This window comes from Oncorhynchus mykiss, chromosome 12, assembly GCF_013265735.2.
Source record: "Oncorhynchus mykiss isolate Arlee chromosome 12, USDA_OmykA_1.1, whole genome shotgun sequence".
Taxonomy (NCBI): Eukaryota; Metazoa; Chordata; class Actinopteri; order Salmoniformes; family Salmonidae; genus Oncorhynchus; species Oncorhynchus mykiss.
In genome coordinates this window covers 43,011,275-43,025,994 of record NC_048576.1, presented here as the reverse complement: position 1 = coordinate 43,025,994, position 14,720 = coordinate 43,011,275, and the positions used below count along the sequence as shown (strand labels likewise).

General features: G+C 44.6%; 1 protein-coding gene across 7 annotated transcripts in view; it reads left to right on the top strand.

Moving 5' to 3' along the window:
- The window catches only part of LOC110538899 (opioid-binding protein/cell adhesion molecule), a 560,346-nt gene that overhangs the window by 491,788 nt on the left and 53,838 nt on the right, over positions 1 to 14,720 (top strand). For all 7 annotated transcript variants that reach the window (XM_036937611.1, XM_036937614.1, XM_036937610.1 and 4 more), the window contains one exon: positions 6,255 to 6,380. In XM_036937611.1, coding sequence (XP_036793506.1) covers positions 6,255 to 6,380 — 126 coding nt within the window. The remainder of the gene's footprint in view (positions 1 to 6,254; positions 6,381 to 14,720) is intronic.

Sequence of the window (14,720 nt, the reverse complement as noted above, 5' to 3'; positions counted from 1 at the left end):
CCGCAAGGTGTGCTGCAGTATGACACAACTTTTACAGGAAGAACCACTGTATATGGTCCTTGCAATTTAGGAGTGAGCTTGGCTGAGAAGAATTGTTCAGCTTTTGAGTATGGATGAGAGCGAAGCCACACCTGATCACTAACCTGGAACTGCATGTCTTGACTCTTGTTATCATAATTTCTCTTCTGCTTGAGATGTGCCTTGATCATGTTCTTTGAGATAAGAGCTCTCAAGTTGTGAATATGGCATACCATGCAGAGTCTGGAGTAACTTGCTCGGGCTGTCGCACCATATCCAAGGATTCTCAGAGGCGACGACTCAGGTTCAGCTCTGCATGGGTGACTTCAGTGGACTCTTGCACAGCAGAATTCAGGGCAAATCGAAAACCCGTGAAGGTATTTGTCCCAGTGTTTGTGCTGGGTCCCAACATAGGAAGCAACCATTGTCTTAAAGGTTTGATTAACCCTCTCGGTGAGGTTCGTCCGTGGGTGATAGGCCGTGGTCAACATCTGTCTCAGGTTCCATCTTTGGCAGGTCTCAAAGAGATCAGAGACAAATTGGGAACCTCGGTTCAGCGAGTCAGATTCTCTTTCGTGAGGATGCTAGAGACGGTCCTCGCTGTAGCCTGACGAAGGGCAAAGAGCTCCACTCACTTGGAATATTAATCAACAAAAACAAGCATGTACACATTATGATTGGAGATTCTAGGAAATGGACCCATCAAATCCACACCCAACATTTCCCAAGGTCGGGTAACCACAGTTTGCTGCAACTTGCCAGCAGTCTTTTTTCCTTCTTGTTTGTACATTTGACAAACCTGACATTTTCAGATGTGTGACTTCACATCCATGCTCAGATGTGGCCAGTATAGTAATGCTTGCAACCGCTTGTAGGTTTTGAACCTTCCCTAATGACTAGCTAATGGGTCTTCATGGAAATGTTGCAGCAGTTGAAGGCATAGAGGTTCAGGTATGTACATTTGGTAGTGTGTTCAGTGAGGTCACTGTACAACTCGGTAGACTTTGTCTTCAATGATGGTCAGCTTTGTGGTAGGATTGACCATATTTTCTCCATCTTCCAGGATCATCCTGTTGGGCCTTCCATATTGCCTCATGAGAGATGGGAAAGTCAGTTTTGGGTGAGTCTTGACTGCTAGACAGGACAGTAGCACATGTACAGTGGTTCATCCTTAAAAGTTGAAGTGTACTGCAGTGCAGCTTGCATGGTGCTGCAGAGTTTTATGGCATGTTATTTAAGTGTGAACCACTGGTACAATTAATGCTAGTTAGTGTTAGTTTGACCACCAGAGGGCATATTTGAGAAGCATTTAATAACCTTCAATAGTGGCTGTACTAGAGAATTTAAAACATTTTTTGTAAGAACACATGCTGTCAATACTCCTCAAGGAAATGTTGGAGGACATTTATTTGAGTGGGAATGTACTAATCTTTGAAGTTGATTGCTTGTTGAACTATACAGCAGTGGATGGCAGGTAGAGAGGCCGGCCAGCAACGGGAGAGTTGTTGGTAAGAATCGCAGGTTGTTGTCAGGAAAAATCTGGTGGGAGAGGGTGGAAAATCAGATGATTGCTGGTATTAGTGTCCTGGCCTCGTCACCATCTCCTGCCATTGTGCCTTTGAGCAAGGCACTTAATACCTAAACTGCTCCAGGGGCGCTGCACTGTGGTTAATCCTGTTCTCCAACCTCTCCGTGGGTATGTGTGTAGGTGTGCATCTCGGGGGGAGGTGGGACTCAGTGAAGAGTCACCAAATCATTAGACATTCCTCTGGCTTGTTGACTAAAGTGATGGTGTGACATTTGACACGCATTTAGTTCACAAAATTCCAACAAATTCTAAACGGTGCTTCAGCATTTTAGGGAGTGACACGGGCTTACGCATCACATGCCATTCTGTTCCCAGTGACTCCCTAAATAATGTGATTATTTGTATATTTGTACTGACTTTTTATTTATTTGTATTTTTTTTATTTTTTTATTTCACCTTTATTTAACCAGGTAGGCTAGTTGAGAACAAGTTCTCATTTGCAACTGCGACCTGGCCAAGATAAAGCATAGCAGTATGAGCAGACAACACAGAGTTACACATGGAGTAAACAATTAACAAGTCAATAACACAGTAGAAAACAAAGGGGGAGTCTATATACAATGTGTGCAAAAGGCATGAGGTAGGCGAATAATTACCATTTTGCAGATTAACACTGGAGTGATAAATGATCAGATGGTCATGTACAGGTAGAGATATTGGTGTGCAAAAGAGCAGAAAAATAAATAAATAAAAACAGTATGGGGATGAGGTAGGTGAAAATGGGTGGGCTATTTACCAATAGACTATGTACAGCTGCAGCGATCGGTTAGCTGCCCAGATAGCAGATGTTTGAAGTTGGTGAGGGAGATAAAAGTCTCCAACTTCAGCGATTTTTGCAATTCGTTCCAGTCACAGGCAGCAGAGTACTGGAACGAGAGGCGGCCAAATGAGGTGTTGGCTTTAGGGATGATCAGTGAGATACACCTGCTGGAGCGCGTGCTACGGATGGGTGTTGCCATCGTGACCAGTGAGCTGAGATAAGGCGGAGCTTTACCTAGCATGGACTTGTAGATGACCTGGAGCCAGTGGGTCTGGCGACGAATATGTAGCGAGGGCCAGCCGACTAGAGCATACAAGTCGCAGTGGTGGGTGGTATAAGGTGCTTTAGTGACAAAACGGATGGCACTGTGATAGACTGCATCCAGTTTGCTGAGTAGAGTGTTGGAAGCCATTTTGTAGATGACATCGCCGAAGTCGAGGATCGGTAGGATAGTCAGTTTTACTAGGGTAAGCTTGGCGGCGTGAGTGAAGGAGGCTTTGTTGCGGAATAGAAAGCCGACTCTTGATTTGATTTTCGATTGGAGATGTTTGATATGAGTCTGGAAGGAGAGTTTGCAGTCTAGCCAGACACCTAGGTACTTATAGATGTCCACATATTCTAGGTCGGAACCATCCAGGGTGGTGATGCTAGGCGGGGATGCGGGTGCAGGCAGCGATCGGTTGAAAAGCATGCATTTGGTTTTACTAGCGTTTAAGAGCAGTCGGAGGCCACGGAAGGAGTGTTGTATGGCATTGAAGCTTGTTTGGAGGTTAGATAGCACAGTGTCCAATGACGGGCCGAAAGTATATAGAATGGTGTCGTCTGCGTAGAGGTGGATCAGGGAATCGCCCGCAGCAAGAGCAACATCATTGATGTATACAGAGAAAAGAGTCGGCCCGAGAATTGAACCCTGTGGCACCCCCATAGAGACTGCCAGAGGACCGGACAGCATGCCCTCCGATTTGACACACTGAACTCTGTCTGCAAAGTAATTGGTGAACCAGGCAAGGCAGTCATCCGAAAAACCGAGAATACTGAGTTTGCCGATAAGAATATGGTGATTGACAGAGTCGAAAGCCTTGGCAAGGTCGATGAAGACGGCTGCACAGTACTGTCTTTTATCGATGGCGGTTATGATATCGTTTAGTACCTTGAGTGTGGCTGAGGTGCACCCGTGACCGGCTCGGAAACCAGATTGCACAGCGGAGAAGGTACAGTGGGATTCGAGATGGTCAGTGACCTGTTTGTTGACTTGGCTTTCGAAGACCTTAGATAGGCAGGGCAGGATGGATATAGGTCTGTAACAGTTTGGGTCCAGGGTGTCTCCCCCTTTGAAGAGGGGGATGACTGCGGCAGCTTTCCAATCCTTGGGGATCTCAGACGATATGAAAGAGAGGTTGAACAGGCTGGTAATAGGGGTTGCGACAATGGTGGCGGATAGTTTCAGAAATAGAGGGTCCAGATTGTCAAGCCCAGCTGATTTGTACGGGTCCAGGTTTTGCAGCTCTTTCAGAACATCTGCTGTCTGGATTTGGGTAAAGGAGAACCTGGAGAGGCTTGGGCGAGGAGCAGCGGGGGGGGCGGGGCTGTTGGCCGAGGTTGAAGTAGCCAGGCGGAAGGCATGGCCAGCCGTTGAGAAATGCTCATTGAAGTTTTCGATAATCATGGATTTATCGGTGGTGACCGTGTTACCTAGCCTCAGTGCAGTGGGCAGCTGGGAGGAGGTGCTCTTGTTCTCCATTGACTTCACAGTGTCCCAGAACTTTTTGGAGTTGGAGCTACAGGATGCAAACTTCTGCCTGAAGAAGCTGGCCTTAGCTTTCCTGACTGACTGCGTCAGTCTTATATTTGTGCTGACTGTTTCCTTTTTGTTCTCTGCAAGGGTTCCACAAAGACAAGGATTAGGCCTTGCACTGCACTCTTCTCAAATAGTGTTCAAGGTACAAAGGCAATCAATACATCAGCCATGAGGTGAATTGCATTTTTCTGGTACTGAACCCACATTTCTTTGGGCTCCTCTCAAAAAGAACATACATCTCACTGTCTTCTTGGAAATAGAAATATAGGGAGAGAAAACAAAACGTGTCCTTTGACAGGACATATTGGAGATGTCGAAACACGAGGACACCTCTCTTTGGTTTGGCAGATACCTTGCCTGTCACTTGCTGGTGAGAGGAAAAGCATCATAGATGGGGCACATTGTTCTTGGTAAATAGCTTGTCAGTCCGCCATTACACTTCCTCAAAAAAATGTGGAACAGGGATGGGCAACTCCATTCCTCAGGGGCCTGATTTGTGGTGTCACACTTTTGCTCCATCTAACACACCTCCAACTAATCAACAACTTTTCATTTGAGAATGCAATTAGTTTAATCAGCTGAGTTTGCTAGAGATGGGGAACAAGTGTCCCTGATGTGGAACATACAATGCCTAATAATATCATTCAATATCACTATATTTCCATGTCTCATTCAAATGAAGTTGTAGGAAATGGATGACATTTTCACTACCTGAAGTGGCTTGAGAGGAATTATACATATTGTTAGTGGAAAAGCACTCAATTGAGCAATGTTTATTGCTACCTCACTCTGGTGCCTGTTCCAGAGTGACATTGAGGAGGGACATAGAAAGTGCTATTGTCACAGCTTTTGTCAAAATTGGGTTTTCGTAGCAGGTTAAGGAGAAATTATACAGTAAGTTAGGATAATTAATGTAGCAGGTTAGGATAATTAGGTAAAGGGTTAGGGTTTGTTAAAATGTTTGTTTTTTAAAACATCCACTTTGGACATCAATTTCACAATAGCTGTATCCCATCTACACATGACCATAGAAAGGGGAGACATTTTAAGGCTAGCTTGCAGAAGTCCCTTCTTGTATAGTAGCTCCCTGCTCAACTCGCTCCCCTTCACACTTTGACTGTTTTTAGGTCAAGGTGCTATTCCTGGTGCTTCTGCTTTTTGAAGAATAAAAAATATTTCAAAGACTAGTTTCCGGATCTTTGCAGAATTTCAGTGCTTTGCACTGTCAGGGGTGAGCTTTTGAGTGAAGAGCAGGTGTAAAGTAAAAGCTGAAATGTGTGTTCTGGTAAGAGACTCCTGAAAGTGGCTGTGGCTGTTTCTCTTTGGATCTGCACTAGCAACGCTCAAGGTCATAGTTTTCAGATCACATCTGTGGTTTGCAACCATGTTTTGCTCTCTCTGTACCACATTCTAAAACCCCATGTTTATGATCTGTAGAAATGGTTTCATCTGAATGTACTCCAACCAACCATAGTAATGTTTAGTGTACTTTGTTCTTTGTTCTTACTTTACGTCCACCCCCAACTTGAGTAGGCCTTGTTCTAGCTGAACTTATCCGAGTGTATTGATGGTGAGCAGGCTACGGTGGCCCTTAGATGCACCCATGGCTCAAACAGCAAACTAAGGCCTATTTAATACACTATCTTCCTTTGAGGTGGAATAACTCCTGTGACACGGTCCCATTTTGATTGAGGTTATGGTTGAATAGCTCTGGCTCTTTGTTCAGTCCACTGTACCACCAGTGAATGCTTTTAAGGGTAAACTGTAATGTCAGGAAAGGCTATCTTTTTCTGAGTGCTCCTCCACTTTTCGGAGACTGGCTTATAGGTTATAAGAGACACTGATGTAGCTGTCACAATGCTAACTTGACATCAAGATTCAGAGAACTCCGTTGCTCGCACCTGTCATATTTACAGTATTTTATATTTCAATATTTTGTATTTGATCTTTTATCCAAATTCTTGGTAACAAAGTTACAATAATATTGTATGTTATTGTTAATTGTCCAAAAAATTCAAATAAAATGTTACAAAAATAAAATGGTCAAACAAAGCAAATAGCAAACAAGTGTCGTTTTCTGTGTTTTGCAGTGCCCCCCACAATCATCAACTTGTCGAAGGACCTCGTGGTCAACGAAGGCTCGAACGTCACTCTGATGTGCCAAGCCAGTGGCAAACCAGAACCCTCGCTCACCTGGAAACTTCTCTCTCCCTCAGGTAAGACAAAACCTACAAGCCTCTCACCTCAATTACTTGTTTATATACATTCCCGCTCTTTGTCTCTTTGCTCTTTCTTTCTCACACTCTCTCGCTTATTCCCCAGCCCCCTCCCCCCTCTCTAGCACTCACTCCCCCCCTCTCACTCCCCCCCCTCTCTCTCTCTCACACACACACACACACAGACACACACACACACACACACACACACACACACACACACACACACACACACACTCCCCCTCTCTCTCAACTGTCTCCAGTCTGTCACCTTGACATTAGGTAACCCCAATGACACTTGGTGAACTGCATCCTTTTCCTTTATGAGTATCTCATTATCTGTCTACTACCTGTTCCCTAATCACCATTACCCACTAATGATATGTATAGAAATAATGTTTTGGAGGCAAGTGAGTGAATGATGGAATACATTTCAGAATAATTTGCGTTTTGTGAGCGTTGTTGCAAAGAGAAACATGTCACGGTTGACATCGAGTAGATTTAAAGCACTGGGCTCAAACATACCACTATCTTGTCCAGAGGACGGAAGACCACAAAATAGTCTGCCTATCTAAGAGTCTATGCTTCACTTAATCAGGTGAGGGGAAGCTTGCATTTGTAATGAGCTACATTTCACGTAGATGTTATTGCGCAACAGTTTCCTCCCCTCTCTCTCTCAATCTCTCCTTTTTTTGTCGCTACAAGGATCGCAGAATTTAAATGTTAATACGACAAGGATGTGACTGGCCCTGTCTTTTAGGAGATAAGTGGCGAGTTGCTTTGATAGGGCTCCATTTTCCACGCACTCCAGGATTCTTCTCGACTGGGGGGGAGCCATAATTGGGCCCAGTGACTGAAAAATAAAAACTGTCACTTGTTGTGCCAGTACCCCCTGAAAACATTGAAGACGCATGCACATTTACTCAATTATCGCCTCCTTCGGTGTCTATACTTTATAGACTGGCTAGCGTGCACAAACAAGCAGTTAGTCTTTGAGCTATATCACTCGGCATCAAAAATGTTGATGTGCATGCAGCCAGTTGGAGAGACAGGTGGGGATGTACATACAGTGCCTTCATCCAAAGTGTAATTAATAACTTCACCATGCTCAAAGGGATATTCAATGTCTGCTTTTTTATTTTGACACGTTTACCAATAGGTGCCCTTCTTTGCGAAGCATTAGAAAACCTCCCTGATCTTTATAGTTGAATCTGTGTCTGAAATTCACTGCTCAACTGAGGGACCTTACAGCCAATTGTATGTGTGGGGTACAAAGATGAGGTACTCATTAAAAAATCATGTTAAACACTATTATTGCACACAGAGTGAATTCATGCAAGTTATTATGTGACTTGTTAAGCAAATGTTTACTCCTGAACTTATTTAGGCTTGCCATAACAAAGGGGCTGAATACGTATTGACTAAAGACATTTCAGCTTTTCATTTTTTATTAATTTGTAAAAATGTCTTAAAACATAATTATGTGGTGTTGTGTGTAGGACAGTGACACAACATCTCAATTTGATAAATTTTAAATGCAGGCTGTAACATAACAAAACGTGGAAAATTTCTGAAGGCACTGTATATGAACTGAGAACTTTCTGATGTGTCACAGTATATGCCATCATTGTAACGTCTACTTTCAACTCACACTCTCAGACACGTAGATCCCCTGAACGCAACTCACTCTCCAGATCCCAATCACCTGAATTCTGATCACCTGTTCACACACCTGTATGTCATTATCATACACTATTTAGTTCAGTTCTTTGCACCACATCATTGTGAGGTATTGTTTGCCTTGTGACGCACTTCAATTCAGAGCGCTGGTTTCCCACTGTAATTTAACCCTCCCGTCTATGATAGTTTTTTCCTGCCTCACTAATGACGCCTTTTGTCTATTTCCTGCATGTACTTTAGTCTATCGGATTTCCTGTTATAAACCTATTTCCTGATCTCCTGGATGACGTTACTAGCCTTTTCCCTGCCTGTACTGTTGCCTTTTTGGACAGATTAGCGATTACCTCTTTCCACTTTGTATAATTTCCGTCCAGGTTTGGAGCAGTTAATCAGGTTTTATGATTGAAAATAACAATGACATTGCCAGACCCTTAATTGATTCCCACGAAGTATTTGACGTCAGACGATGTCTTTTGGACATCTTTTTTTTCAGTCTTTTTTTGGGTGGTCCTGACCCGCCTTGAAATCCTAACCAATCATTGTAATCCGCAGATATCCGGACGGCCAATATTTGGCCCAAACATAGACGTTCAGATTTGGTCCGGACTGGCCTTGATTTAGCTCAAGCACAGACATCTATAATTGGTTCAGATTTAGTCCTTTCCGGACCGGACCAAATCTGAACCAATCGTAGACATCTATGTTTCACAAGTTTGGACAGCACGGTACAGTGCAGAGTACAGTACATTACAGTACACAGTAAAGTAAAATGTAGAGTACAGCACATTACAGTACAATACAGTAGAGTAGTGACAGACTCAATTTAATGCATTCAGGTGGTAACAGTGAATACTTTATAGCTCATTATGGCTGTTATCCCAGAGGCAGGTTTTATGTTTTGTATCTACATGAGTTCTCCCCCAATTTCCCCCCTGGGTGTAGGCCTTTTCTACTGTATGCTGTATATGAGGTCATTCTAATGCTTGTGAACCATACTGTAACTGCACTAGATTGTTACTGCATTATATCTGCTTTTGGCATGCACTGATGGGAGACATTATGTTCATGCCACACATTATAATCATCATTATTCAAAAACTGTCAATCAACATTATGGCGTTCAACTTGTAGAATTGACTATCTAGCTATACATGTAGTATGTTGCCGAGGTAACAGCACGAGGACACTCTTAGGTATTCTTTTAGAATCAGAACCATAGCATGTTAAAGTACCTTCCGATGCTTTCCCTTTTAATAGCATGTATTACTTCCATATTTCCCAGAGTCTAGTGATTACTAGTCCTCACAAGCCCTATTTGTGTGTAAGTGGTCCTGTGTGGTCCCATGTGGTTCAGTTGGTAGATAATGGTGCTTGCAATGCCAGGGTTGTGGGTTTGATTCTCACTAGTACAAAAAAATGACAAATGTATTCCCCCACTACTGTAAGTCGCCCTGCTGAAATGTAAAAGTGCACACATCCCAATACAGAATCCTTTGGAAATAATGACATCTGTTGTATTTCTCTCCCACAAGTCTACATTTCATGCCTGACATTGTGTGCTCTTAAGATACAGGATACTGAACGTTATGAGTGTTACACCTTTAACAAAATCTGAATCTAAATATAATATAAAAGAGGGCACAGACTTGTTCCTGAGTGCACGAGATAGTGACTGCATTATCTTTTTATTGAACCTTTACACCAATATTACACATGGCTGGATTTTCTTTGTTTTCTTTTACCCGTCAAAGACAAACAGTGACACTGATGATGAACACAACAAGATAATGATGGTAAATCAAAGTGCAGTTAAGAAAGCTTTGGGCGTCTCAGCATTTTTGACATTGGCTAAGAGCAATCAGAGACTTTATTATACAGTATACCTTTATAATTTCATAGGGTGCAGCTATTACTGCCTTTGCCCACTTCTCATACTAAATGTCATGGGTCATGGCCAAATGTTTTTTTTAACAAATAAGCACAGACTACTTGCACTGTCTGTCATGGTTCCACCTGTCACTAGAGACATTAATGACACCCAGGTGTGTCCTATTTACTCATGATTTCCCTGTTAAAAGAGGTGTGTTTTCTGTTGTCCTTTGCAGAAACTTGAATTGTTTACCGTGTTCGTGGGTTTTCGAGAGTGTTTGTTGTTTTTCAAATGTACTGTGATCCTGCAGCTACCATTTCTCAGTAAAGTATTATGTTTAATCTTAACCACTGATTCCTCGTCTGGATTCTTCTCTGCACCTTGGTCCAACCTCACCACGTCACAGCAAGCTTCTGCCTCAACATGGACTCATGCCCGATGGCTGATGCCTCTACTGTGGCGCTCTCGGCCATCTCCGTTCTACATGCCCAGAGTTGACAGGAAATGCTGGGGCTCGCCAGGACAATGGGAGACCCTGCTGAGCTGTGCATTTACACCCCAGCTACCCGATCACCATCTGACACTACCCGCAACCATCCATTGGGATAACCGTCAGCACCACATTCAAGCCTTTGTGGACTCCGGGGCTCTGACTTCGCCAGAGAATTACAAATCCCCTGCATGAAATGTCCCATCCCTCTACAGATTCAAGCCGTCGATGGACGCCCCATCGGCTCCGGCCAGGTGGATTATCAGTTCAAGCCCATTCTACTGCAGGTTGGAGTGAACCACCCGGAGACTCTTAGTTTTCTTTTGATCACTGCTACCGAGAACCCCCTTATCCTAGGGTACCCCTGGCTAGTGCTACATAACACACTATTCTCCTGGTCCATGGAACACCTACTAGATTGGGGTAAGAACTGCTAGACTAAATGCCTAAGACCCCCATCAAGAGCCTCGCCCTGTTGCCCGGCATGTATTGAAAACCAATACTTTTCCGCTCTTCCTCCCGAGTACTACACCTCCGGGGAGGCCTTCAGTAAGAGGCAATCCACCACCCTCCCTCCTCATCGTCCATACGACTGCGCCATAGAATTTCTACCCAGCTCCACCCATCCCCGGGGCTGTCTGTACTCCCGCTCGACCCCTGAAGCAGTAGTCATGGACAATTACATCCGGGAGTCGCTGGAGGAAGGTTTCATTCGCTCCTCCACATCCCTAGCTGGTGCAGGCTTCTTCTTTGTGGGAAAGAAGGATGGATGTCTGCGTCCCTGCATCGATTAGAGGGCTGAACAGGATTGTGATTAAGAATCGTTACCCCCTACCCCTGATGTCCACCGCCTTGGAGTTGGCCCATGGGGCCCAATTCTTCACCAAACTGGACCACCGCAACGCTTACAATCTGGTGAGAATCAGGGAGGGAGATGAATGGAAGACTGCCTTTAACACCCTGACTGGCCACTATGAATATTTAGTCATGCCCTTCGGATTATCAAACTCACCGGCAGTCTTCCAAGCATTGGTCAATGACACGATTAGGAATATGTTGAATCGGTTTGTCTTTGTTTACCTCAATGACATCCTGATCTTCTCCAAGACCAATCCGGAACACATCCTGCACATCCGCCAAGTCCTGAGATGCCTCCTGCAGAGTCAACTATACATCAAGATAGAGAAGTGTGAGTTCCATGTATCCCAAGTTTCTTTCCTCTACCGCCAGCATTCAAATTGACCCTGTAAAGGTGAGTTGGTCACCGACTGGCCGCGTCCCGCCTCACTCAAACAAGTCCAGCGGTTCCTCGGGTTTGCACATTTTTACAACTTTGGTGCAGCGCCTCTCACGCACCTAACCAGCAAGTCCCAGAACCGTTTTTGCTGGACCCCCGAGGCTGAGAGGGCATTCGGGAAGCTCAAGGGCCGTTTCACCTCTGAACCCATCCTCGTCCATCCTGATCCTACCCGTCCCTTCGTGGTAGAGGTGGACGCCTCGGACACCGGGGCAGGGGCGGTCCTTTCACAGCAGAGCGAGGGGGACAAAAAACTGCACACATGTGCCTTTCTCTCCAAGCAGTTCTCGCCAGTTCTCGAACGCAATAATGATGTAGACAACCGGGAGCTCTTGGCAGTTAAGTGGGCCCTTTAGGGGTGGAGACACTGGTTGGAGGGGGTACCTCGACCTGTTGTGATCTGGACGGACCATAAGAACTTGGTTTCCATTCAAGAAGCCAAGAGGTTGAACACTCGCCAGGCTAGGTGGGCTCTGTTCTTTAACAGGTTCAACTTCACACTAGCCTATCGCCTGCGATACAAGAATCAGAAAGCAGACACCCTGTTCCACCAACACGATGTCTCTAATGAGGAGAGGGACTCTGAGCCCATCATCCCCAGGTCCCACATTGTGGACCCCATGATATGGAGATTTGAGACCACGGTTCGACAAGGCCAGACCCGAGAACCTGAACCTGATGGGGGTCCCACTAACAGACTTTATGTTCTGTGATCAGCCCATTCCCGAGTACTACAATGGGGACACGCATCCAGGGGTTAATCGGACACTGGAGTTCCTGAAGTGGAAATTCTGGTGGCCCAACATGATTGAGGATGTGAGATCCTTCATTACGGCCTGCTCCACCTGTGCCTAAAGCAAGCCGCCTTGGTCCGTAGACTTTATCACAGGGTTCCCCAATTCCAAGGGGTTTTCCAACGCAGCCCATTTCATCGCCTTACCCAAGTTGCCCTCAGCGAAGGAGACCGCTGATCTCATGATTACCCATGTCTTTCGAATACACAGACTTCCTAGGGACATTGTCTCAGATCGTGGGCCCCAGTTCGTCGCACGGTATTGGAAAACATTCTGCTCCCTGTTGGAGGCATCGCGAGTCTCTCCTCGGGGTTCCACCCACAGTCAAATGGGAAAACAGAGCGGGCCAACCAAGAGCTGGAGAAGTTCCTTCGCTGTTTCATCTCCACCCAAGCCAGCAACTGGAGCAAGTTCCTCGTTTGGGCAGAGTATGCTCACAACACACTGCCGGACTGGTCCACTGAACTGTCATCGTTCGAGTGTCAGTCTCAAGCTTATAAGTCCCTTCTCTTCTTCTCTGCACCTGGTTCCAACCTCTCCATTTCACCATGTCAAATGCACAATTTATGTTAGGCCTGTCATGACTGTCCTGATCAGGTCAGGTTACAGGAGACCACAACCCTACAGATTATCTCTCAACCCCATCAGTGGAGGAGAGATCTAGGGGTCTGAAGATGTTTTTTTATGACCCCTCACACCCATGGTAAATCTTAGGCCACTGACAACATTCCTGTGTCCTCTCACTATGGAGAACCAACCTCTGAACATTAAACATGCAATAATGGGACTTAGGAACAATGATTTCCGTCAGCCACAATGGTGGTCATGATGATAGATGGAATATGAAAATGTATGTAATTTTTGTTTTGTTATTAAAGGTTATTAGATTACGTTATTACAAAAACATTGTAACTGTAATAGTTTTCCTAGGACATGATTGGTGTTTATACATTGTACGTTGTGTGAAAAATGTCCAAATCAAAGACAATGATTTGGTAAAGATGAAATGTGAAGTTAGTTGTCTAAAATTGGATTTTAGTCAAATCTAGACCTTGCCTCTTATCTTGGTACGCCCAGAGAATTGCCCAAAAGGTGGCTATGCCCACTTCTGACCCGAGGGTATAAGACATTGGGTGAAGAATTAACATAACAGACTACGTGACCCAAGCTGCAGCCGAGGTCTAAAAAGTCAACAAACTCAAAACTCAACCCAGGGTTGAAGACAAATAAATATTTTTCTACCCATGCTACTGATGAGTAGCTGTGTCTAAGCGGGTGAATTCAAGCCAGACCACCTAACCTCCACTCTCCATCGAATCGGGGTATCTACACTGTTTCATTCCTACACTGTGAGCTCTGAGCTACAGAGCTGTCTGCCCTCAGAAGAGCCCTCCCAGAGCAAGGGCGAGGAATCAGACCAAAAGAACACTGACATCGCGAGGACGACCAGAGTTGCACCGGAGAAGTGCGTCATTGAGAAGCCTAAACGACCGACGCGGAGCTTCCCATCTGAGACCGCCCAAACGTAATTACATCATTATATTCTGACCCATGAGAGCGGCAGTTTGGGGCAAGGCTAGGGTTAAAATAAGCATAGCTGACAAATGCACCCAAATGTATATTTCTCTCGTGTACTTTCTCTTTTTCCCTCTCTTTTTCCCTCTCTTTTAAATCCCCATTTTGGGTGACACGCGCCATAGTGTGTTGGCCCGTTATACTAAGTTATAATCAACAGCCTAGACTGTGTGTTGTGTATCTTTTATCATCATTTTAGCTTTCTAGTAAATAAATACTCAACTAAGATTGGCGTGGTACGAACTCATTGGTGGGACCCGGGTCCCTGCAGATTCCCAGATTATGCGACGTTCAGAATGAGACTGTAGGGGAAACTGATTAATTAGCGACTGTTGTAACATCGATATTCTGATATTCTTTGAGTTAATTTGGGAAATAGAAATTTAATAAAACTAATCTTCCCATGGTGCCCCAGGTTAATGAGTTGATAATTGCTTGATTAATTTAATCACGCAATTAGAAACCTTCAATCATTCGATGAGCAACAGTCGTCACATTAACTAATACAACATCACGACAAGCCTAAAACTAACACTAGAGTGGAACTGACAGCGTTTTAACTACTTTGCGATATGAAACATATCAGTCAAAAATATCAAATTCTCAGTTTATGCTTCAAAACAAACTTTATTAG